Source organism: Elaeis guineensis, chromosome 7, assembly GCF_000442705.2.
Source record: "Elaeis guineensis isolate ETL-2024a chromosome 7, EG11, whole genome shotgun sequence".
Classification (NCBI taxonomy): domain Eukaryota; kingdom Viridiplantae; phylum Streptophyta; class Magnoliopsida; order Arecales; family Arecaceae; genus Elaeis; species Elaeis guineensis.
This window is the reverse complement of record NC_025999.2, coordinates 81,466,032-81,492,660: the sequence shown is the minus strand read 5'-3', so window position 1 is coordinate 81,492,660 and position 26,629 is coordinate 81,466,032. Positions and strand designations below refer to the sequence as shown.

At 36.5% G+C, this 26,629-nt stretch overlaps 1 protein-coding gene across 2 annotated transcripts in view; it reads left to right on the top strand.

Moving 5' to 3' along the window:
- The window catches only part of LOC105048840 (uncharacterized), a 32,211-nt gene extending 12,722 nt beyond the window's left edge, over positions 1-19,489 (top strand). For both annotated transcript variants that reach the window (XM_073261246.1, XM_073261247.1), the window contains exons 9-16: positions 2,022-2,084; positions 5,761-5,832; positions 5,954-6,055; positions 6,406-6,480; positions 11,014-11,136; positions 15,782-15,898; positions 17,221-17,277; positions 18,971-19,489. In XM_073261246.1, the coding sequence (XP_073117347.1) occupies positions 2,022-2,084; positions 5,761-5,832; positions 5,954-6,055; positions 6,406-6,480; positions 11,014-11,136; positions 15,782-15,898; positions 17,221-17,277; positions 18,971-19,030 (669 nt within the window). In that variant the 3' untranslated portion in view covers positions 19,031-19,489. The remainder of the gene's footprint in view (positions 1-2,021; positions 2,085-5,760; positions 5,833-5,953; positions 6,056-6,405; positions 6,481-11,013; positions 11,137-15,781; positions 15,899-17,220; positions 17,278-18,970) is intronic.
- The last annotated feature ends 7,140 nt before the right edge of the window (positions 19,490-26,629 follow it).

The following is a 26,629-nucleotide window of genomic DNA, read 5'->3' as shown; positions in this document are numbered from 1 at the left end:
TACTATTACTAGGGCTGGTTTGCCCCTAATTAACCCCGAAACACTCTCAACCAAACGGTATGCCTAGATACCACTCAGGAAGTGGGTTAAAGGGTGATTCCCCTCTTGTTTGAGCTAGAAAAGGACAATTATTAAAAATAATTTTCTTTATGCATATGTAGAATAAATAATGTGCCTATTGAATGTAAAAATGATAGGAAAGAAGAGGACACAATCTACTACATGGATTTTTACACTGAATCAACCAGTCTAAGCCTATTTTTTGAGCTAGAAATTTCATTCCAGCTGGATAATTTTCTTCCATATATCTTTATTAATAAATTTTGTTAATAATCTGATCAGCAATTTGTGAATACTAGCAAAAATAGGGAGATACTCCATAAAATTAATATTAGAACTTATTTGATTATTGACTTCATGCCTTAGAGCATGAACCCAAGATCAAAATTAACAAAATTTAGGTTTTTTGCGTCCCCAAATCCTATACTAGAATTTATGTAAATATGAAATAACCTGAGCAATTGGTTTTTTCCAGATGATTTTTGCATATATTATCAGAAAGGGGCTACCCACAATCCCACCAGAATAGCTTTTCTGGGCTACTCATTTTTAAAGCATAATTTTCTTTATGCATAGTTATTAAAAATAAAAATTATTAGTTCGAAAAGAAACATAGCTTGTTTGCAGTGATGTGCTGATGCTACCAAAATTCTACCCACAATTGCTTAGATAGAGGGTCTGCCAAGCTAAGGCCCAAATTTGTTTTAAATTTCAAATCAACTGGACAGAAACTTGTCCATTCTGGTTGATTTTTTCACATTCATGCATATGGGTCAATCTATAAAAGTCCTCAAACAAATAGTTTAAAATTATTTTGAATTTTATATTTTTGAATTAAATATTAAAAAATAAATATGGTGAAGAAATATAGTTATTCTATCAGATAATTACATGCTTTCAGATAGGTGCTGCATTTTCTTAAAAGGTTATTTTTACAACTTATCTATTTTAATGAATTAAAATGTATTTACATTTAAAAAATATTGCTGAATCATCAAAAAAGAGAAGATAAATTGCTGCACCAAAAAAAATAAAGTCAATTCTTTGAAAAATTAAATGTTGACAAAAAAAATATTAACAAGAAGCTAGTGCCTAGCATGTGATCGCTGATGATTGCTGTGATTATTTGAGTGATTTTGGAGTATAGGTGCTACTGTTGTTAAATGATATTATAAGCATATTTTTTGTTCATTTGCATTTCAATTGGTAATTTTAAGACATATCTTTTACCCATATTTCAGATTGCAAGTTATGTGACGTTATGTGATATTTATGCATGTTAATGACTTCAGCATGCAGAAAACCTTGACAAGGGTAATTTAACTCAACGCTCCCCCCTTGTTTCTTACAAAAACATATTTTAGACAAAAAATCATGATAGAAAAAAATTTCAGAAATGGAGTTAAGAGGCACAAAAGGGCATAACCAAGCATAAGGTGGAGCTATGCATACTCATTGATACCTTTTGTTAGCATGATCCTTGATAAGGTGCACGTATTGTACCACCTTTGATCAATATATTGTTCTCAATATTTCAAACATTACTTTATATGTTATAGATCACAACTGTGGTATGGGTTTTTGGACATATCTTCTTTTTTATACATAAAATAATAGAATTTCTGATTCTAATATGAACATATATTGCTTAAATTTTAATTTACAAGTTATTGTTCACCATGTGTCTTTCATAAAAGCCTAAGGCCTCCTCGATTTGAGTTTCTTACGAGTTAAGACTTCTATGAACTAGTCATGTGATTCTATTTATTATTGTCCTTCAGCCATCGGTTTTCCGTAGTTTTGTATTCATTTTATTTCTTGTATGTTCATATTTTGTCGTGTTTCACATATACCATTTACTTCGTATTAGCTTTTGCAGTTTGAATTGTTTCACATTGTGGTGAGAGGTAGGTTGTTGTAAGTTTCATGAACAACTTATTGATGCTTTTATTACTTGCCAGGCAAAACTTCAAGAATATGAGGCAATACTTAGCAAATCACCAGAAGATCCAACTGCTCTTGAAGTGAGTAATTTAAGAGTTTTTTGACATGATAGTATATGAAAATAACTTGACATACTACTTTGTGTTATCCTATTCTTGATATTCATATATATATATATATATATATATGGATGGATTATATATATCCTTTCTAATACTAAACTCTAAACTCATCTTGCAATATCCAAAAGGAAAATTTTCTGATTCAAAATTCAAGTTAACTTTTAGAAAGTATGGGTCAAGGCATGATTTTTGTGCTAGCAAAGTCTAGGAAGAATACATAAATACATGTATTAGAAGCATGTTTCTCATGGGTAAAGTAGATCTACATATGAACATTGTGCTTTACGATATGCTATTCAAACTATATGTGCTAGAGGTAATGAACTACAGAGGATCATCAATCAATTTTTCTTAAAGAAAGAAATTTCAGTTTTCAAGCAAACAAGATGAAAACAGTTGTGTTTTCTCACGTCGAGTAGATTAATCGACCTTGGTTGCATGGTCAAATTGTTGTAATTTTAAAGTATGGAAACAACTTCATCAACAAAAAGGAGGTTACCATCATCCTTCTGTTATAATACAGGGTTTTTCCATGAATCTCACATCAAGTTGTTTCATGAAACTTCAAGTATATATTTCCTTTGCAAGGTTGAAAATTTTAAATACAAGCAAGGGTTTGAGAATCAAGGTACAGCCTCCTCCTTGTCACTGCCCAATAAGGTATGTGCTTAGATATGATGTCAAAAAGGCAGTACAAGACCAATTTATATGAGCCAAAAACAAGTGTGTTGAGTAGTGCAAGGCAGTGAAGGGTTGTTCAGTCAGATTCAAGTGGCAATGAGGTTGGTCCACTCATGGATCTGTCCTAAGGGGTGTTCTATACTGGTCCTCAATCAGTATGGTGTGTACTGAATGCTACAAGCCCAGTATAAGAAATCTGAGAATATTGATTTCACTTTGTGCATTGTCTTGAACAAGGTTTTTGGAACTGGTAGTAGGACCTGAACCGGTTCCTGGTGCTTGCTCGACCTTGCACTTTTATGTCTATGGCATGCCATATATCCTAGGAATCAAGGAATGATCATGCAATGCCAAGATAAGCACAAGGTGAAGGGTTTTGCTATTGGGAGGAATGCCTACAAGTTCAAGACTCAGCGTGGCATGGCTTTAGGGTCGTGGCAGTGGCACTGGAATTATTGTCACAGACAACCTGCACTTGCACATGAAAGTGATGTAGGTGATGTCGTCGATAGAGGTGTCTTCTTTATGGTGGTCATGACTCTGAGGATGAAAGGGATGAGGCCACCAATGATGCCGCTGAGGTTGAATACTAGAAGAGGGAGATGTAGGAGCCCTTGTAGGGGGCACGGGGTAGGAGCTCAGGATGGTTCCCTGGTTGGCCTAGAGGTCAACACAGATGTTGAGGATGGCATTGGTGAAGACAATGAACTTTGAAGGGCTAGTGGTGGGAGTGGTTGTAAGGGAGGATGGAGTTGGCATGGAGGGCAGAGGTGGAGTAGCTGCTAAGAGGGCAAGGCAGGGGACGAGGAGAGTGTGCATGCCACAGCTAAGGATGCAAAAAATGGTGAAGTTGGTGTATTTCTGTTCAAAGTCAGGGAGCCGAGAGTAGTGGTGCTTCAGACAATGGTTTTCGATGTCGGTTCGGTTTGGTTGATTGTTGTGGACTTTTGAACGATCGAATTTGGCTCATGTTATTGATCATAAGCCAACAAGGTTCAGTGTGGGGAAAGTAAGGAAGACAAAAAAAAAAGGGAAAAATAAACAATTTTGTTGGGTTCAAGCTGAGTTGTCATTTGGGAAAATAAGTTGTTGCACAAAAAAATAAAATAAGGATATAAACCAAGGTTCACCGTCTCGGCACCAGCATACCAGTACCATCCTTGTATGGTGCCGGTATGTGGTACAAACTAGTACAATAGTGTCAGTATGATATGGTACGGTAGGCCTTGTACCGTGTGGTATGGGGCGGTATGACAAACACTGATACAAACAATGTAAGTTGATCTTGGTTGAGAGTACTTAGGGGTAGGATAGTCATTTCTTACGCTTGGTTAACCAGGGACTAAGGTTATTGTGGGCAATGGTAGGCTAACAGGAGTGTTGTTTTGCGGATAAGAATATGTTTATCTAGTTTGATTTGCAAATAGGCATAAGGGATGTATTATATGCAATAAATATTAGGTGTGAAATGCGGAAATCTCTCTGTTTTTTTTAGGTAGAATTCTCTTTTTAAAATAAAAATAACATATTAGAAAATTGTCTGAATATTTAAAATAATATTGGAGAGAAGAAAAGTTATTTTATAATAAAAACTTGCCAAACTTTCAAATAGTTGAGCTGCTACTCTTGACTCACACTCTCTTTCCAAATACCACGGGCTTAATAACCGGGCACCACTGAGAGCATAGCACTCTATGACATAAATGCCCCCAGAAACTAATTTGAAGAGTTTAATTTTTCTTAACTTCATACTCTAACTCAGTTATTAATTGCTACTCCAACAATGCGGTTGCTATCCAAAACCTCACACTACAAGAGTTTACCCACCAAACTCAAACTTAGGTTTCATTCCCACAAATATTGGCTTCATATACACAATCATCCTAGTTTGATAGGAATTCCCTCCTTTTCCCTCTAATTTTTGAATCTTGACCTCACTAAGATTTAAGTTCCTGACTAGGCCTTGAGTTCCAACATACTGGCATAAATTCACGCATCATATAGTTTTCGGCCTTTTGCTCTCCAATGCAAAATATACCGCAAGCAATACTTCTTATTTGATAATAACCATCTTCAACCCTCATATTTCCCTCAAGATTTTTGAACCCTGACCTCATTATGATTTAAGTTCCTGACTAGGCCTTGAGAGTAACATACTGGCATAAACATGCCTCATCTAGTTTTTCTCTCCATTTCAAAATGCACTCCAAGCCACACTTCTTATTTGATAATAACCCTCTTTAATACCCTAAAATATTTGTAATAGGACACAACTTAGGTTATTGTAGTCCAATACTTAAGACACAACCTATTATAATTAAAATTCCTAACGGAACTCAAGTTCATCCAAAAGAAGGCACTCATACAATTTCTAATATAATTAGGACTATTTCAATGACATTCAACAACCAGACACAACCCAATTTGTTTAGATAAAGTGTTTATTTTATATTTGTTATTATTACCATTATTACTTTATTACTATTATTATTAACAAAATATTGAGTATTCCTATCTATCATTGACCTTGATGATGTTATAAGGACCTTCCTTGGTCCATCTTATGTGTTGGATGAATGGTAACCGTTAGTACGTCTAATGATTATATGCCTCCAACATTGACCTTTCACTTGGTAAAAAGTAACATAGAGAATTTGATATTTTAATACCTCCACGAGGGACATGAACGTAATATTTTGAAGTTCTTTGTTGTCATTTGACCTTCCACCAATTAGTTCATACAAATTACATTTATATCCTAGGCTTTCGATCTTGTACAAGAAAAGTAACATTTTTCTGTTGAGCAATATAATTTTGATGTAATGCTCGTCTCCTTTAGCATAGGCCGTAGGTGCTTAGGTATCAATTCTTCATTAAGAAAGTAATTTTGGGACTGCATCTTTTCTTTATTAGTCTTTGTTTTCCCCTCATGATTGCTTGAAGTATGTTGCAGGGAGCCGCAGTGACATTGGTAGAACTAGGAAAATATGAACGAGCATCATCTCTCCTTGATAAGCTAACCAAGGTATAATATGCATTATCCTACTATCAAAGCCAAACGAATTGCTGTAGAAATTCTTCTTGCATTAATATATTGAGAAATGTTTGACCTGATTATTTGTTCTTTTTAAAACCTTGATATCCAGGAAAGGCCTAATAATGTTGATGCATATCGTTTACTAGGGGAAGTGAAATATGAACTCAAGGATTATGAAGGGAGTGCTTCAGCATACAGGAGCTCATTATCTGTTAGTATGAATCAAAAACTTGTTCTGCAATTATAATTAATTGCTATAAGTCATTAGCAGTTATTGCTATTTTATCAGCAACTACAGCAGCAACTATGTATCTAACATGATTACCATATTTTTCAGCTACTTTAGACTGACTATTATAACCTAGACTTGTGTAGGTGGATGTATTAATGAACTAGTAGCCTGTAGAAATTTTGAACTATGAATGGTTCCTCTCACCTGGTAAAAAAATTCTTGTAATGTGTTGCCTAAAATAAAAATTGCCTTGCAAAATAGGTAAAAATTTCCTTTTTTCCTTTTTCATGATTTGTTATCTTTATCTTCATCTTGTACTTCTTCGGCAGGCCTCTAATAGCATTGATTTTGAAGTTCTTCGTGGGCTCACAAATTCATTGCTTGCTGCTAAAAGACCTAATGAGGTTTGTCTTTATGCTGTAGCTATTAATTGAGCGTGCATAATTGTTCTTGATAGGCTAATTATCTTTTACAAGGTGTTTCATGTACTTATATAAGTTATGTTCTTGTAAATGTGCATTATATAGGTTTTTGAATTTTATGTCAGGCATTTAATTTTTGAATTCTTAATGCTTAAACTTAAAGTGTTAAGATGTCATGTAGAATATAAATTACTTAGATTATCATGGTTGTGGGAGCTTGTACATGCAACATATCTCTACTATTTTGATGAGAGAAGGATTCTATGTCCAAATTTGATTTTGTGACCCAGTAGCCTTCTATAGCTGGACTCCAACTATCATATTGATTTGTTTTTCCTGTTCATGGTTTCCTGAGCAACTCTTTTATTTATTTTTTCCACTTATTACTCATCTAAAGTTTGGGCCTTTTTTTTTTTTTGAAAAAAAAGAAGGCTGATATGGAAAACACTTGAGGAGTAAATACTACCAACAAAGCAATGTTTTATCTCTATTTTCCACTTCTTTAATCTTTTAGGGCTGATGCCAAATAAAAAAAAAAAAAAAAGATGTGCACGGAGCCCTGACGGACCCCAATCAACAAAGTTCGAAGTCCAACATTAATGTATGACTCCAGTCCCTTTCCCCTTTTCTTCCTTTTCCTTTTCTTTGGTTTCCACCAATCTAAAGATTTTAGATATGAGGATTAAATGTTATTTACTGAGCATGGTAAAGACCGGGTTGCGCTACTCACTAATCATTAGAGGATTGCTGCGACTTGTTGATATTTTCTCCTTTGCAAGATCTTACCACTGTTCTTGAGCCTGTGATCGCCACCTGACATCTTGCCATTGTTGGCTGCTGAGACATCACCTTTGAGAGATTCGAGTCGTGGGTTTTGCCTCTTTGGAATAGGGTAAGTCCTATCCAATGGAGCTATTTAAGCCAAGATGCCCTACAAGAGGGAGAGACTAACAAAATAGGACCTTTTTTTATCGAAAGTTTAAACTAAGAGAAATCAAGAGACTAATCCTGAGCTTGACTAAACTAACTGGGAGGATTGTGGGGGAGGAAGGAGGCGAAGGATGTCAGTCCTCCAACATAGAACCTGCATAAGAAGGGCAGAATTTGGGAAGGGAAGAGATAAGAATAAGCTAGATAAATTAAACTACGTAGCAACAAAATCTAAAATAATAAATTAATCTAAGAAGAAAGAAAACGAATAAGAAACTTCCTTGAATGAATTAGCTTTCAGCCTTCTAAGCTTTACTTCTCCTGCATGGAACCATTGTCTGCCAAACAGAATAAAATTTTAATATGGCCCTGCTTGGGAATCATGCTAGCCATGCTGTAGGTGAGACTCTTGGGGCTTGCTCTTCATGGTTTGATCCTTGAGGAGTGCGGGTTTATTTATAGGTACCCAGGGCTTGTTAGACTATGTTCATATCTGATGTGACACTGTAAAAGAGCAAAAGAAATACTAGGATTGATTCTAAAGTCCAAAGAAGAGACCAAAAAACCTATAACACCTCTAGAAAACGGTCCATGTCAGGCATCCCTTATTGGCTCTTTGAAAGTAGAGACTATTTGACAAAAACACTGCTATTCTCTGTAATTCTAGTAAAATGGCCAAAACTCATTACCCCGAAGTCAGTGTTGAGTTCTATAAAATGTGTTGGACTTCTCCCTCGATGCCCTTTCCAACAAGTATCACTTTGCCTATATTTAGACTCGTAAAAAATTTGAAAAATTTGAAAGTATAATGTAAGTATCAAGTGAACTGGTTTGGTCAGGGCGTGTGACATTGATATCCAAAAGGGAGCCTACTAAAAACCCTATTGATGCCATGATAAGGCTTACGGAATAAATGAGTATTTTAAGTGCATTTTGATAGAAAATTGGGGCATTATAACTAGCATATATTTACATTACTTTGTGAAGTGGGCAAAAATGGGGTATCTAAAAGTTTGACCTAGAATGTTTACAACATATGAGGTTTACAATCATCATGATTTTTTTTAAACATAGTGTTGTGGTGTAGAAGGGAGGGCATTATTAGTCCTACATTGGCTGTGAGTCAAGAAGGACTCTAGCTTATATAGAAAGGGACTATCCTTTCCATATGAGGTGCCTTTTGAAAGACAAAATAGTGAGGCCCATCGGCCAGAGTGGATAATACTTCATGTGCTGAGCCATGAGCCCTTGGCCGCAACAGTGGTTCTCCAGGTAGGAGACCACCCCTACAACTGTAGGGCTCTTTCTACTCGTACACCAGTCTGTGGTAAAAACAAAGAGGACATCTTCTATCTATATACAGACTCCTTTATCGGGGGGCTGTGGCAAACATAAGGACACCTCCCATCCTTACACAGATCCCTCCTTGACTGGGGTTTATATTGTGGTATAGAATGGAGGGCATCATTAGTCCCACATTGGTTGTGAGTTAAGAAAAATTTTGAATTATATAGGAAGGGATCATTCTTTTCATGTGAAATGCTTTTTGAAGGATAAAACTATGAGATTCATGGGTCTGAGCGAACAATATCTCACATGTCGAGCCATGACCCCTTGACCGCAACAGTGCCAAATACGCCAAATACTAGTATCAAACAATTATGTTATCATTGTTTAGTGGTCATGTGGACCATAGATCAGTTCTTTCTCTACTTATTAAACATCGCATCTGGTGCTCAAAACTTCCTAAACAATTGGCAGTCTGCACGGGGTTGGTCCTGTTAATAACTTTGGATACGCTTAAACTAGACCCAGCCCAATGGAATCCCCAAGAATGAGTGCAAATTGATTACAAGCCAAGTAGCTTCGCATCCTACAAGTGATAAGTGAAGTTGCACACAAGTGATCTAGTGCCTTGTACCCAAGCACCACATGGTGCTACAATGAAGCTTAGCATAGGTGTTTTGGACCAAAACTACCATAAGGGTCATCATGAGCACTTTTTAAAATAATGCATGGGGCCAATCCTCAAATCCCTTAATTAGAAATAATTATGAAATTATTTTGATTTTTAATTGTTGCTTCTTGAACTAATTATTTATAACAAGATATTTTAAAAATAAATATTGAAAATATAGGTTTAGTCTCAAATGATTAAACACTTTTCTAAGATTGGCAATGCATTTTTCATAAATTTATGTTCATCATCTGTTTTTAATTAATTATAAATATATGTTTGAAACTATTGTTTAGTCACCGAGAAAAAAAAGAAAATGAATTAAAGCACCACGAAAAGGTGAATGCTCTAAGAAAGTGCATTTTAGTCCATGCTATATAAGTTTGAAAAATTTAAAATTGTTAAAAAGTCTGGATAAGCTAGTATCTAGTACATATCATTGATGATGGTAGCAATTATTTGACTGATTTTGGATTCTTGGTGATATGTTGTTAAATGATATTATAAGTATATTTTCTTTATTTATTTATATTTTAATTGCTAATTCTAACACATCATATAAATGCATTTTTAATTGCAAGTTATTTGATGTTGTGGGATATTTATGCATGTTAATGACTTAAACAAACAAAAAGAACCTTGAGTAGAGCACCACTCATTAATGCACCTTTATGTTTTACAGAAACATTGCATTTAGATAAGAAAATATTACAAGACCCGTAAACCAATGTTTGGAGGCTAATAAAAGTCATACATATGTAGTGTCCTACTGTATCTCTGTGTAAACAATTACCTATCAATGCCTTTTGCTGTCGTGACCCTAGGCATGGCATGTACCATACCCATGGGTAATTGATGTGCTACCACACCTCGATATTTGAAAACTTTGGTCAGATACCAAGGCAAATCGTTATGATAAAGCATCAAGAACATCCATGATTTTTAATCATGTGTTACATTTGCTTGAATCATATTGATGACCCTAAATTCACATGCTTCAAATACTTTTGCATTGCAATTGACTATGCAGTCTTGTCTATTGATTTTGTAAGGTGCTTATTTGCTTAAGATCTGGCAACAATTTAGTCAATACAATGTTTCCAGACTTGTAAACATCCATCAATCAACTAGCAAACACTGGATTTATTTGTATGGAGTTTAGATTTTGACTTTTTGGTAGATTATGGAAACATACATGAAAGAAAGCATTGGACAGCTATATACTTTATTGTACCTCATGTATCATTTAACAACATTGCATAATACATGGACAGTATCGTTATGTTTTTCTCTTTGATAATTATCTCTGAGTCCAAGGACCACTCAGTGCCGGATCTTACCAACCAGCAAGTAGTACATAAAAAATAAATATTCAATGCAAGGGACTAACCAACTAAATATGCGATGATAGATTTCGATGCTAAAATATCCTTGTTGCATATAAATTTCTTTTCTTAACTGATCAAGCATTCTTCTTGTGGAAAGTGTGTTATACATATTAACAGGACATGATATTTGGCCTATTCTTTTATCTTGGGACAACTTTCATTCATAGTTTGGCCTTATGCAATTGTAATTTCCTGAAGTAATTTTTTTTAGCAACTTTGTTAGAAATTCTATTCATACAGGCAGTTCAGCTACTTTTATCATCCTGGGAACAATTGAATGGAGAAAGCTTTAGAGGATCTGATATTTCTGTGGATGCAAATGGTGACCTGGAAAAGAAAACACAGAAGATTGATCCAATCCAAGTGAGTTCTTTGTCTTACTAATGGATCACCTTATGTTCATTTCTTTGCAAATGTATCTCTATGTCTAGTATTTGCATCTACGGACTTAGGGCACTTAAAAAAATCAATCAACATTTCTTAGTTTGGGTCTCATTTAATGTACATTTATCTTGTATGTCATCGTTATAATAGTTACATTGTAGACAACACAGACATTGTTGGTCTAATGTTACTGAGCACAAATAGGATTTTGACATGGATTTTTTTTTTTTTTGTTGGGTGGGGGGGGGGGGGGGCGCATGGGGAGAGAAAGAGTAAAAGAGATTAAGAATCCTGGTTATAAGAAAATAGAGATTAAGAATCCAAGCGACAATGCTGATGGATGTTTCAGCTGGTGGCATTAAATGGGGAGAGAAAAAGAAAAACAAAGAAGTCTCGGTACTGAGCAATACCAATTTTTTTCAACCTTTGCTAAACTAACAAGGTTGCTAGAGATGCTTCATCAGTGAATCTTTATGATAATCAGGGTATCGCAGCACACACGTGCCCGGTGCTGGCACCGTGTTGGCATGGCACAGCAAACCATGGTTTTAGGGGACCACCATGGTCAGCAGTCAGCACTTATATCCTTAATGATGATACCTAACATGTAGCCATCAATCTTGGTGGTGAAGTAAAACATCATTCAAGTTAAATAAGAACCCAATGGTCGCCATGCTGGAGAAGAATATATTATCTTACTATCTTAGAATTTCCAGATGTCAGAACTCAACCTATACTTGGAAATTAATGTCTTTTTAGAATCTGAAAATGAGTCATCCTCTTACAGCATTGTGCATTTATAAGCACCATATTGGATGAATTATTTTGGAAAGTTAATGTATGTGACTTCACCAAACTTTTTCATCTAGGATTGGGCCAGTATTAGCAGTGTTGAACAACCCAAAGTTGCTTAGAGGATAAAATTTTTAGAATACAAACTGAGATGGTTATCTTGTCCCATAGACCTGAAAAGCATCGTAAAGAAATGGGTGCAATTGCAAGTAGATTGGTCAGGAAGCATATATGTTTAGGTTATGTGGGTGAGAATAAAAGAATTTGGGACTTGATCTTACAATGGCATAGTTCCTGTGTAGATGATCAGAAGAAACTAAAATACCTATGCTGAATTATTTGAGGACATGGGTTTAGAATGCTAGCTAGGTTCGAAAATGACTATATATTGAAGGATTTATCTATTTTCTTATTTTCTAGTTCTTTTCCTTTCTTACAGTGTGTCACATAAAAACTTTTTTGTTTATTTATCTACTAACAATGTCACCCATCAGAGGATCTGTGGGGACCAGGATTGTTTGAGCATGCAACCAATCTGATGGCACCAAATACCGATGATTTCGCATGCCAGGGAACTTTTGGATGTATGAGGATCCAAGCAGCGCATCTCTTCATTGTACATTGGACATATTGGATCCAGTGATGTGTCAATAACCCAAGTGGGCATATGGTCCTATTCTGATGTCTAACCCACATACTTCCAGTCATTATATTTTTAGGGAATATGTTTCTTCATGGTCTTAGCATCAATGAGGATGTGTTCCAAAATCACAATACACTGTTATCTCCTATTTCCCTGAGCTAAGATGGCCATATACTATGAGCTATCATAGGAAGTGTCAACCACTGGAACAATGGTAGGAAGGACAGTATCTAGGTTGGCATCATAACCAAGGCCCTGACCATGAATGTAACTTGAATGTTCCATGCACACTCCAAATGAAACTAGAATGTTGAATGATCTTTACTTTCTTTTTTGACAATGTTTAAGACTGTCTTGTTCATGTTATGATTGAAAGTCTTGTTTTATTTAAGATTATTGGGAAAAAAGCTTGGAAGCCATGTTGGCTTTTTTTCCAAGCTTTCCACGCACAATGAAACTGACCTTTCCCAGCTGTGCTAGTAAGGAAAACAATATTCCATATTTACCTTTTGAAGCATCTTTCCACCTTGCCTCTTTCCCTTAACAATTTTAACCTTGTGAGAAAAATGATCACAATCATATGCATCTACCCTTCACAATCATCACTTATCATGAGGAGACCTAGAAGGCAATACCGACTTTATCAAGATTTCAAGAGAGGAGTAATATGAATGGGCAAAAAGAGTAGAAACAAATAAAATGTGTTAGGAGGAGAACTAAGGTTGGTGCTTCCTTATGCTTCCTCACACAGGAAAATGATGCCAACTGAACTCAGAACTCTTGATTGTGATTCAAACTTCTATTTTTCTTCTTTTGCATGGGTGGAGTTTTAGGAAAGCTGAAAGCTCTGTTATAATGTTTTAGCAATAGAACTAACCAGAAACTTCCTCTATTTTTTGATGTTTGAGCTTGTGCTTTGTGGGGTTAAGACCCTTAGGACCTTATTTTATTTATGGGTATCTTATACATTGCTTCAGCCTCCTCAATCTGCTCTTTACTACTAAATCATTTAAATGATTAAGAAAGGTAGATAAGGCCCTAACTCTTTATGGGAAGGGAAGTAAGAAGAGAGAAGATAGAAGACAATGAAGAGGACAAAGAGGACGTTTCTTATATTTCACTCAACCCCATTTGTTCTTTCCCTTAGATCATAAAGATTGATCTTGGTAGATCTTAATGCTCAATCTTAATTCTCAGTTTATGATTTTGGCATGAGATGAGATTCTCTAGCATCTGTTATATGCCTGCCTTCATCTCTTTCAAGATCCAAAGATTAGGAGAATAAAATATAGGGATGTAGGTAGATGTGAGGTAGAGGAAGTTGAGTTATGGGGCGAATCTTGGGAAGCACCATAATGGGAGGGGATGAGGCAGAGATGCACATAGAGAAGAGAGGATAAATAAGTTTGTTGAAGGGCATAACAGAAATATTTTATTTCTTTCTCAAGAGGTCAAAGAGACCAATCTCTCTTGCTACTTGAGTTCCACATCGGAAATATCCAATACCAGGGCATAGGGCTAGCATGGGAGACCTAGGCACAACTTATTTGCTCTCCTCAAATTATCTTTATCTTTAACCTTTTCAAATTTCAAAAAGATAGCGTTAGGAGCCTTAACCATATGTTCCAGGGTCTTTTCTATGTTCTACAGCCTAGAACCCCCAAAACTGTTGAATCTGGAAAGCAACTTTAGAAACCTCAAAACAATAAAAGAAACAAAAAAACAGTTTTCAGTGTATCAGTGCTAGCCAGTACGTGAACAGTGTCGGTAAACAGTTTTAGAATAGTGCATCAGGCCATGTGTGTGTCCATTTGTGTATATGGTCCATTGACCACACCATATACCTTATGTGTCCTCTATATGTCGTTGGGTCGCACATTCACCTCAAAGATTTGATTAAGCATTTTGCTGACACATCCACAGCAGGCTTAGCATTGTCCTGTGAGCCTACTTGTCATTGTGTGATCACATATGTGGCCCTTTCAGCATTGTGCAACCACTTATTTAGCTGATCTCATGTAGGCCCATGAAAAACAAGGTATGTCTGAGCTAATGGTCAGGTAGGATGTGGATTCAATTGGCTAGATACATGTCTAGTAGTAATGTCAATAAGCTAATTATGCTATAGCCAATCTCATGTAGGCCCATGAAGACAAGGTATGTTCCAGCAAAGGGTGGGGCAGGATGTGGATTCAGCTAGCTAGATACATGTCTATTAGTAATATTAATATGCTAATTATGCTATAGTTATTACTTCCAAGAATTAACTACTAAGAACTTTCTAGTCAATATTACTTAAAATATCATGATCATTTATTTCATATATTTATTTATTTTAAATAATTATGAATATTATATGGGTCCTCGTATGTAGCCCTTGTAATGCATAGGCACTATGCAATCCCTTGACCATCCACAACATCCACATCCACCTTTTAAAACATTGTCACCAACATGGTACCGATAGGTATGGGGCTTAAGTACTAGATTGTGGGTGTGGGAGTAGATGATGTGTGGATTTAGGGAAGCATGTCTCTTAAAAATTTCTAATAAGGTAGCGGGTGTAGGGGCAAGTTTTCAAGAAGATTTTGAAGTAGGTGAAGCACCCTAAGAGGAAAAGATATGGAGTCCAAGAGTGGTAATTAGAACATTGCTTTTCTCTCACACTTTCATTCTTTCTGATAGCCCCTGCTATTTGCCAATGGTCTGTGCTAACTCATGGGGCATTTGACAGCCAGGAATTCGATTGCAATTCATAGCTAACAGCATCTTAATGGGATAAAGAGGGAAATCTTAAAAGTTGTTGCTATCTTATGCAGTTCAATGTGTTGTTGCACTGAAGAAGATCCCATAGTTTGGGTAAAATCTGTTGGTTTGCTTATAGTTATGGATGGTCAGTCACTTTTCTATTAGTTAACACAGCAGTCTGTACTCCATTGCTGTCTCTCTGAAACTGTAGGGTTCATTATTTTTGGTGGATGAGAACCATGTCCTTTTGAATTATTCTGTCAATGTCATATATGCTTTATAGATCTGTGTAGGGCACATTTCCTTAATTCACTATAATCCGCAAAGTATTGTTGCTATAGGTGTAGATGAAAATTATTTGTCTAAAAGATCTCTATCTGGTGTTTACTTTCTTTTTTTTTTTTAAATTCCAAAAAAATCTGTATGAGATGCAATATACAGGTTGACTTGCTTCTGGGGAAAGCTTATTCTGATTGGGGTCATATAAGTGATGCTGTGGCTGTTTATGATGAGCTCATCTCTGAGCATCCGAATGACTTCCGAGGTTACTTGGCAAAGGTGTATTTCAAATTTGCTTTACATATGGTTATCTTCTGCCTTCTCATTTTGTTTCCTCAAAATATAATTGTCAGATAATATCTACAACATTTTTCAGAGTGGTGCTTACATTACAGAAGGCAAGATATGCTTAAATGCAATGCAATTAAATTTTTATATATTTTATTATGTCAAAGAGAACCCTTGAAAGAATTTGTAGCCAGTAGAATTGAATGCATCTGATCATATTTGAGTATAAATTACTAATGAAGTAAATAAATTTTCTTTATCAAGAAGACCATTCAAAAGACTGTGGTGGTGTTGATCATATATTGCTGGTTTTTTCTAAAACCTCCAGAAAATGATCAAATCACAGTCAGCGTGGGTGGTTAAGAAGTATATTGTGTTATGTGGCTTTTCTTTTGGTAGTTTAGAAGCTAGACAAAGATCTCCATTTTTATTTTGTTCTTGGTGACTAACAAATTACTAGAAACTACATTTATCACATTTATAAATGGTATATTTAATTCTAGGACCAAAGAAATGTCATTCCCCCTTCACAATAGTCTGAACCTGCCCAAGAATCACCAGCTGTAATTCAAAAGCGCGTTTCAGTTGCTTATTTTGACGGATGGGGATTTATGACCTGAAAGTCTATCTCTTCTTTACATATCGGTCTCACTCCTATTTGCATGCACAGACTGAAAAGATCTATGTTTATCAAGGATTAAACTTGGATGTTGAATCATTTTCTTTCTAAATTGTTAAAAGTCATTTGTTCAGATTTATAGTTGTTAACCCTTGTAATATCAACTTATATGCCCATCATAAGACATATATCAAGCAATATGGGGTGGTTATGCTTGGGTCAAACCAGTTCGACTCATATATCAAACCAAATCTCAATATCATACCGGTACCTTACCAATATGGTATGATATTGGTGGTACAGGTCGGCATGACAGACCTTTGACCCTTCCTTAGTCTGATCAGAAGCATCTTTGGAAGAGAGACCATCAACAGCTTAAGGAAATGGGGCATCATACTTGCTATGCATGTTAAAACAAATTAGTGATTCATGTAACTACACAAATAAAATAAGATGTGTAGTGTTCTTTTATTCCTTGTCCTTATAAGTTTCATAATGTAAAATTCTTGTTGTTCAAAATTTTTGTGTTGCTATTCCAATATTCAGTTCCATTCTCTCTGAGTCTATTTTCCTTGATCTTCTATTATGAATTAGATTCTACTTTAAATGTTAGAAGGATGATTGAGGCAAAATGACCTTTTATGGAGCAAACTTCCTACATGAGAGTAAATTCTTTTCTTTGATACTTTGCCAGGGGATCATATTGAAAGAAAATGGTAAAGTTGGAGATGCAGAAAGGATGCTTATTCAAGTATGTACAAGTCTTCTTATTTCTTTTAGCATATTCTCATTATTTATTATCTGAAAAGAACAAAAAAAATGAAAGGAGTGGACGAGTGCATGGGGAATGCAGATGGTGAGGAGTAGATACATCATCAAAAACTTAGACACGAAGAATTGAACAAGATGGCATGTGACAAACATGGAAAGACTATATTTAGTTGTTATTATTTAAATAGATATTTATTCATTATGAGTTCTCTCCTTGATGAACAGGATATTCATATTCTTTTGTAAAATGGGATAAGATGATTATTAGTATTCAAACACAAGGAATTTATAAGTGATATCTTATAATTCAGTAATAAAACAGAAGGTTTAATTCATGGTGTCATGTTCGCATGGACAAATAGTTTTATCTATGAAAGAAAAATTTAAATATATCAACTACAGTAAGTAAGCCTTGTTTATCCTTTTGACCATGAGTTTGATTTTATTCCTTAGTAAACATAGCGCAATAATGTTTCAAAAAAGAGTATGAAGGAGATAGCAAGAAAAGGATGAGATATGTGTGAGAGAGCAAGAGAGACGTCCATGGAATAACCTCTGCTGGTGGTGCCTTATCATTATAAAGTTATATGCAAATCTATAATAGTTTTGATGGTTGATATTGTGGGATTGGTACCTATTTCTTATATTCGCCTTTTTTTTTTTTTCGAGCCAATATTCCATATCACAACTACTATAAAACGAGAGGCAGCCATTAAGAATGAGAATTTGACCGTACAATTATTTTCAGTGGTGAAATATGATCCACAGGTGAATGTGAATGAATTAAGAGTGTCCCTAACCAAATAGGTAAAGCTGGGTAGTCCTATCTAGATGTGTCAGCAGGTAATATAATCTTCTGAGGCTGGAATACATGAAGGTATAATTTGGTTTTGTTTTGCACTGACCCAATAGGTTCAATGATGACAGTGCAAATGTAACCAAACTGTGCCTATATGTATTCTAATGCACTGCCTTCCATACCAAGACAAGCTAGTGAACTAGGAAATTATGGTAGCCAGTCTGCAATATGTAACTATCAATTGTGTATAATACTGAGCATATAAAAAAAAAGCTTTGTAATATTACTCTGGGTGGTAGAAAAAATCAGGAACCAACTGTAAAATTGAGTAACCATATTTTATGTTTCTTAGTCTTAAATATTGTGGTTTAAGCATAAATAAATGAATTGCATGACCTTTTAGGGAGAAGCAGCAGACAGTTCTACGTAGTAGCAAGTCTGCATGAAAAAAATTTTAGATTTTGTAACTGATTAATATGAGTATGTACACAAGTGCATTTCATGTGACTGTTGAATGTAGTTTAAATTCTTAAATTTTCTAATTGGGAAGGTATAGCAGTGTCTGGTCAGTATTAGAAAAGGGAGTGAAGGACAAATAGATCTTGGATAGGAAGAGAGAACGCACTAATTGGATCAGACCCATAAGAAAGAATGGGAATTGGATTGGGCTGCGAATCTTACCAATAAGACCTAATTGGGAGCATGTTATTCCAATCCACGTACTAACTTACAATGAAAATAGTCTACATAAAATACAGCTTACCATGTTTTTTGATTATTTTCCCCACACGGGCAAGAATGACAAAACCAAATGCCCTTCCGATCGTGCATACTTGTATGTTGTGTTTTAATGTCATTTTTATGCTTCCTGCAGGCAAGGTTCTTTGCACCAGATAATGCAAAGGCACTCGTTGATCGATATTCAGGAAAATGATGGATCATAAATATAGTTATGGCCTCTTATTCCACAAGATGCACATAGGCATGCATGCTAGTGGAGGTTGACTGTCCATGCCATGAATGCATGGTTTCATCACTGCCTAAGCACCATCTCAGACAGCATCAACTGCAATATCACATTTTTCTCTCTGTCAGTCATTCGCCATTATGATAATGCTGTCTTATTAGTAGGTGTATTTTCATGGAATTGATGCTTGTACAGGGAAATGGAGCAGGTTAATATGAGAAGCAGGAATGCATATGGAATTATTTTGTGAATGAATGTGAAAATGTTCTTGTAAGAACATTGGATCAGCTGCCAAATGATTGTAAAATATGTGCTTTCTCATTGCTGGATGTGCTGCTGATGATGTATGCCTCTTCTTTCTGTGTAATAAGATTTCTTCAGTTATTTTAATTTCTGTATTTTATATGAAATCTCAGGTTGGATGTATTATTTGGACATGTTTTCTAAGCAATCTGCATCGCGAGAATTCTCCTCAACTGTCTCATCATGAAGAACTTTAAATCAGTTTAATAAATATTAATAGATATTTTTCTCCCCTCCGTATTTGATCTATTTAGTTAATTGTATGATACTTGCATTGCATCCGCAAACTTGGCGTGCCAAACTAAACGCGCAGCGCGAAGACTAATGTTTTGTGGCCGTTGGGAAGAAGAATGCGCAGGTTAAGGTATTGTTTCCTATTTATATTCCGTAGGTGCTTGTAGGCTGATGGAAATCCTCTATCCCATGGCCAATTCAGGTGGATGTTCACTAGTCCCATGAATAGGATATGGTCCGTGCCAATGGATGTCATCAAGCCCTGTATGTTAACATCATAGAAGATAGGTGCAACTCATAGGTGTTGGGCAAATCATCCAAATACCAAGTTAGCAACATTTCTTTTCCCTAAAAAAATCCAAATGGAATGCCTAGTGAACTACTTTATGAATCAGTTTATTCAGCGGCATGATATTGGTTAAGGCTTATAAATGATACTAACATATGATTTCTTATGAATGCTGTTTGATGTTGTGCTGATGAAAATGGTATATATATATATATATATATATATATATATATATATATATATAACATCAGTTGCTTACGAGAATTGGTTCATAAATGGCTTGTCTAAACGCAATTTGATTTGCCCAAGGACAGGGATAACGAATTCGCTTTTGTTTGGGTAGGAGAAAAAGGACATCATGGTTTCCTGAAGAAATGATACCCTCTCTGCATGCAAGTCCGAGTTTTCTCATGGGAAAGTTAGTACAAGGCTTAGGCGCTTAGATAAATCTAATAGTTGAATTTTCCCGATCATTCCAGCCCAAAATTGGCTGTCCTAATTTAAGGCCGAATCTAAACCGACTTTTTTTTTTTTTTGATAAGAAATGGAAGCAACAGGGAACCGCCATCCAACTTTTATTAGAAGGAAAGATTACGAGAATGTATAAGATTAATGAGAAACTAAAGAATAGAGACAAGAGATACAGCAAAGAGGAGAGCAGGCAAAAAGATATGGTCCCCAGCTCTCAATTACACATTTACCCACATCCCAACTTTGGTCTAGATAGAGAACCTATCATAAGAAAACTTTTACAATAGAAGGCTACTCCAATATCCACTTTCAACCAACTTATATGTGGATCAAGTACAGGATAATACACAGTTCATTGTTTGCAGGGCGGTGATAGCCAAGTGGTAAGTATAACCATGCATCTCAAGATAGGCCAATAAAAATAAAAACAAATAAAATACCAGCTGTAAATGGCATCCAACATGACTTCTTGTGAGATTTTTATTAGCTCTCCCTGTTTAATCATTCGCCATTCCATAACATGCACGAGCAATGGACCAACCATGCATGTTGTACCAGTCTACTTTGGTTAAGCATGCATCTCTCTCTCACACATATTATAGTTTCGAGATATATCCCGCAGACTGATTTAAGAGCATAGACAGCCAAACCCCATGTTCCAGGAGCTAGGGTAGAGGATTTGGTACTGCCCAAACTTCTCTCTCTCTCTCTCTCTCTCTCTCTATATATATATATATATATATATATCTTTATATATGTGTGTGTAATTGAACCTTTTACAGATAACAGGAATTGAAAATCTGATCGTTTCACAATGCACCGTATAGGAACCATTATTTGGCTACATCAAGAACATAAAGAACATAACCGCCCAAAAATTTTCTTGATAAATTTAAATTGAAAGTCTGATCGTTTCTCGGATCCAAGAATTCGGCTACATCAATAAACACAAATAATACATGAAGAAAGGTGCCGGAAAAAAAAAAAAGAAAGACATGAATCTGATAACCGCACGCACGAGTACTACCACTCATAGACATCGACGACAGAGCGGACACGCCGGTCTCTCCTCCAACCACTTACCCACACAAGAACCATGGAAGACATGCAAACATGGCAGCCGAGCCAACTCCATCCCCGGAGCGAAGTCCTCCAAGCAAATGGCGCAGCAGCTCCCCTCCCTTCCTTCCACCTTCTCTAAACCCTCCACCGCTGGAGAACAAGAAGAAGAAGAAGAAGAAGAGAGAGAAGAATCGGTAGCTTCCGCGTCCTCGCTATCATCATAAACCCTGAACAGGCTGATCTCCACCACCACGACCACCGCCGAACACCCGGTGGCCGCCGCGATCCCCGCCGCCGCCGAACCAAAGAAAGCAAAGCAATCACCGCAACCCTCAAGAATTTCAGGGCAAAGTACGCCCAGCCGGAGCAGCATGCGCTTCATGCTCTCCCGTGACGACGACGGGCTTCGCAGCACCCGGAGCTCGGGGTGGAAGATCTTGTCGAACACCCGCGGGCTGCCGTCGTCCATCGCTCCGGTCTCCACGGCGGACATCACGTGGGAGGAGAGCCACCGCCGTCCCTCCGTCAGGTGGAACGCCACCGTCGTCCGTCCGTCGCTCTTGCCGAATGCGTGGAGCCGGATGATGCTGGCGTTGTTTTCGTTGGTGGAGAGGCGGAATGTGGAGTCGCCGCGCTCGAGGCGGAGATCGTCGAAGCCCAGCGACCGGGTGATCATCTTCTTGATCTCTTTCGGAGCAGAAAGAGAGAGAGAGAGAGAGGGAGGGAGACTTGGGGCTTTCTTTGAGGGATTCTCGCGAGCAATGTATGTGTAGGAGATTAAGGGAGAGAAGATGGGGGTGCAATGTCAAGGGAGAGGCCAAAGCGGGAAAGACGAGTCCCGGAAGGATTACTCGCTTGGTTTCTTCTTTTGTATTGGGTGAAATCGGACCGTTGCGTCGGATTGGTGCGGTACACGAAGAACATATACCGGTACCGTGTACCGATACCATACTTGTTATTGAAATCATTTGAATTATAAATGCCAGGTTAGACATGTTAAGTTGTGTCCATTAGGAATTAAGCCTTTTGGAATAAATTTGGTTATAGATCATATACGTCGGATTGGGTTGGGTGACCGGGGTCTTCACCCAATCTTGAGTTGAATCAGATATTAATCAAAATTTTATATGTTTTTTGTCCTAGCCTGACCTGAATATGTGTATTGCCACTCGTAGTTTGAGGTTCCCACTAGATCTCGTGGTCCATATTTAAGATATACAGTGCACTATGAGTATGCGCTTATGTTGGGACTTGTTTAAATTTTTATATTTGTTTCTTTAATAATTTTTTTAGAATTTATTGACTGTAGTTTTATTCTTTGGCGCATTGACATGGTGCTCCTACATTGGATCACCAAAAATGGGGAAGCTTTGAAATTTTGATTTAATTATATTTGTAATAATTTTTAGTCCATGAGTGATGGATCCCCTCAATGTGGACCACCATGTCGGATTTGGCATTACCTTCTCTCGGGCTTGCCCCGATGATCAGACCACTTAGCAACCAGAGGTTCAATCAACTTTTGGAAACTTAATATTTTTCCTTTTATTTATTTTATTGATTTATTTTTATAGATCTATATTATCTTCTATATGGATGTACACAACACGTATTGGATTGCCATTGTGGATTTTGATTATTACTATTATTAGTGGCTGCCTCATTTGCACGTAGGAAAATAAATATAATATATAGGTAGTCATTACGTGCCATGGGGATAAGTTAGTGACCATTATTTTTCATCTTCAGTTATATGATATTATCCTACATTAAAAGCCACGAGTACAGATATTTGCATGTCATTCTTGCTCATGATAAAAAAAAATTGATAAATTAACATGTCGAACTTACTTATATGTAGATCTATTTTATGCACACTAAAATAACACGTTCCATTTGCCATTAATAACATAATTCCCACCCCAATCGAATCACTTCCAATGCACCGGCAACCCTCCCCCCAACCCCCAGCAAACTTAATGGGAATGCCCTTAATTCCTAACAGAGAAATAATTTTTTTTTTGACAAAACGATACATTTATACTATTATCATATGAACACAATCTAAAATATCAAAAAATAAAATATCATAAAAAATATGTAGCATCATGGACATACCAGTCCAAATTACATCCTCCAAATGCTCCATCACAAAAGAGGCGATCTAATTTGCTACGGTGTTGGTCTCCCTATAGATATATCTGGCACATATGACAACAGCCTCCCTAAGTATCATCATAATGTTCCACAGAAGTAGATAAGTAGCATCTTCTGTATCCCACATCTGAATCCATTTGATCATCATGGCAGAGTCATCCTTAATGATGAGCCGATCTGTCTTAAGAACCTTCTTGCATAGGCAATACTAGCCCACATAACTCGCAGTTTTGCTTCGAGAACCATGGTATCCATTAGACAATTCTCGTATGCCGTCAACGGTTTCGACTCTAGGCTACGAATCATGAAGCCCATTCTTCTTTTTGAGCAAGACATACTACCATTAAAATTGATCTTGAGGAATATCAAAGTACTAAGGGATCTCAAGAGATAAACACCTGACAGATCGTTCGACGAGTCCAACGGAAGTCCCAACAGTCCACCATCCTCAATGGTATATTTGATGAGCTGCAGTTTTGAAATGCATGTACTGGACATTATGCATGGCTGTGGTTAGTGCATTTGCAATATGTTTTCAGTGGTTGGTTCGATGAGTTAGTGGTTGTAATAAAACAGAATTGCATGAATGTTTACATATAAATGAGAACTGTAACTATAACCGATTGTGCTATTAAAACAACACTAATTATATCTCCACATACTACTGTCCCTGTTGGGACTTAAATCCATCATAAAATATCTCTAATTACGGTAGTTTGTCTTACTGACAAATTTGTCCTCAAGACGATACTATAAAAGGGTCTCCAAATCACCCATAGAATTTTGGTTAACTTAAAAAAATTCAAATCAAAGTTTGACTAACTAATATCAAAGAATGTATTTTTTTTTGTTTTTTTGGTAAAAAATTGAAGACTGTATTGACCGGCGGTCAAATATGACTCTGGTACATGTCGCATCATCCAATACATACTGCAACTAGAAAGACGTAGGGGGAGGGGGAGAGAGACGAGCGGGGAGGGAAATGAACTTGCCTAGGCCAAAGACCGCCTATGTCATTGGGGTGGCAAGATCCTCAAATGCAAGATCTTGAATGATCCAAGAAGATCCTTGCTTCCTTGTGTTGTCCAGCAGCGATGCATCCGAAGATCAATCAGACACCTCAAACAATATGAACTATTAGCGATGGTCCATGGATTTATAAAAAAAATCTACTCTCTAGAGTATGTTCGGTGAGGACTCTCCTTTTGACTCACAAGTAACGTGGGATTAAAGATATCCTTCCTTCTACACCATAACACCTCAAACAATACGAGCTGTTAGTAATGGTTGACGGACTTACAAAAAAAATCTACTCTCTAAGATATATTCGATGGAAGACTCTTCTTTTGACTCACAAACAATATGGGATTAAAAATATTTTTCCTCCTACACTATAGCCTCTTAATTAAGAAAAATTTTAGATAAGCTTGTGGGAGATATACCATGATTTTTTGGAGATATATCGACCTTATAGTAGACATATATATTGCAGTCAAAGATTCGTAGTTCAAATAAAATAATTTTTATTTTTATATATGTAAGGTATAATCTACTTCAATCTTTAACCGTTATAACATAGGTCTCACGATTTTATTTTTTAAAAAATATCTTTGTAAAACTTTTAAAAGATGTCTTTGTGTGCACAAAGAGAAGTCACCTTAACCTTTAGCGACTTATAACCAATATAGGGTCAAAGATGCCCCCTCCAACACTACAACACCTAACTTCTTGATTTTTTTTAATCTCGGTTCTGATTTGGTTGTTTTTTGTGCACATCATCACTTATCAAAAGATGGGGGAGGTCTGAAGGCTTCAGATTGGGGACCTTCAGGAACGAACGGTTGATGAGGGATGCCTACTACAATTAGGAGATGGAGAGGGAGAGGGGGTTGGAGGGGAGAGAGAAGCTTGCCTGGGCCATGGATGATGCTTCCCTCGAATCCAAGGCCCCGATCCCTCGATCCAACCTAGAAAGATCCTCGAATCGAAGCTTATTGATCTTTGATTATAATCTTCTGATCATCATCGATTAGGAGACAGAGGTTGAGGGACATTATATCTATGACATTCAGGAACAAATAATTAGATGCTCACCAGAACCAGGGGAGGAAGAGGAAGACGGGGAGAACGAGAAAAGTGGGCGGCCAGATTATGGATCCAAGGATCTGGCCAGATCTTTTTGTGGCCTAAATGAGCGGATCTCTCCTCCTCGAATCTAAGCTTCTTAATCTTGGATTTTATGGATTGGTTGTTCTTTGGTGAAGAGCATCATCGATTAGGAGATTGGGAGGTCGAGGGGCTTCGAAGTCATTACCTTCAGAAATGAGCAATCGATGAGGGAGACATGAAACGAAGAACAGTCAGACCCTGGAAATGAGGAGCATCATCATTAATATTGAGGCCCAATACCAAGATGCTACTGGTTTTACAGTAGCAAAGGTCGCCACGAGAGTGGTGGAGACAGAAGCATTAGAAGAGGATAGTTGTTGTTAAAATATTAATAAAATTAAAAGTTTATAATTAGTTCTTCAGAATTTTTGTTATTCTTTTCTTTTTCATGGATTTGTTGTAGCCAAATATGCTAAGTGCACTTCCTTCTCAACCTGTACTCTCTCTCTCTCTCTCTCTCTCTCTATACATATATATAACCTCTTTTCATTTGGGAGTTAATCAAGAAATACTATCTTTTACTCTGCTATAAAATAGCACCGCAGTATGGTAGTAATCAGCACTAAACAGGAGCAATTTTCAGCACATGCAATGAATGTGAAGAACAAATATATTATTGTGATTCTATCTAATTCAGGTTCTCATCGATATAATTGTGTTGAGATTTGTACTTATGTGATTCCTCAAAAATTATGGTCTCAAACCTCAAGATTCTTTAGAAGGAAACTAAATCCTTGCTCTCACATGCATTGCATGGTTTGATATTTCCCTTCAAAAATGCTAGTTGTTTGGTATCCAATTGATTTTGCATCACTCTTCCATTTTTCTTCTCTGTAACAAATCACAGTAATAAAATTGAAGAACTGACAAGCACATATACC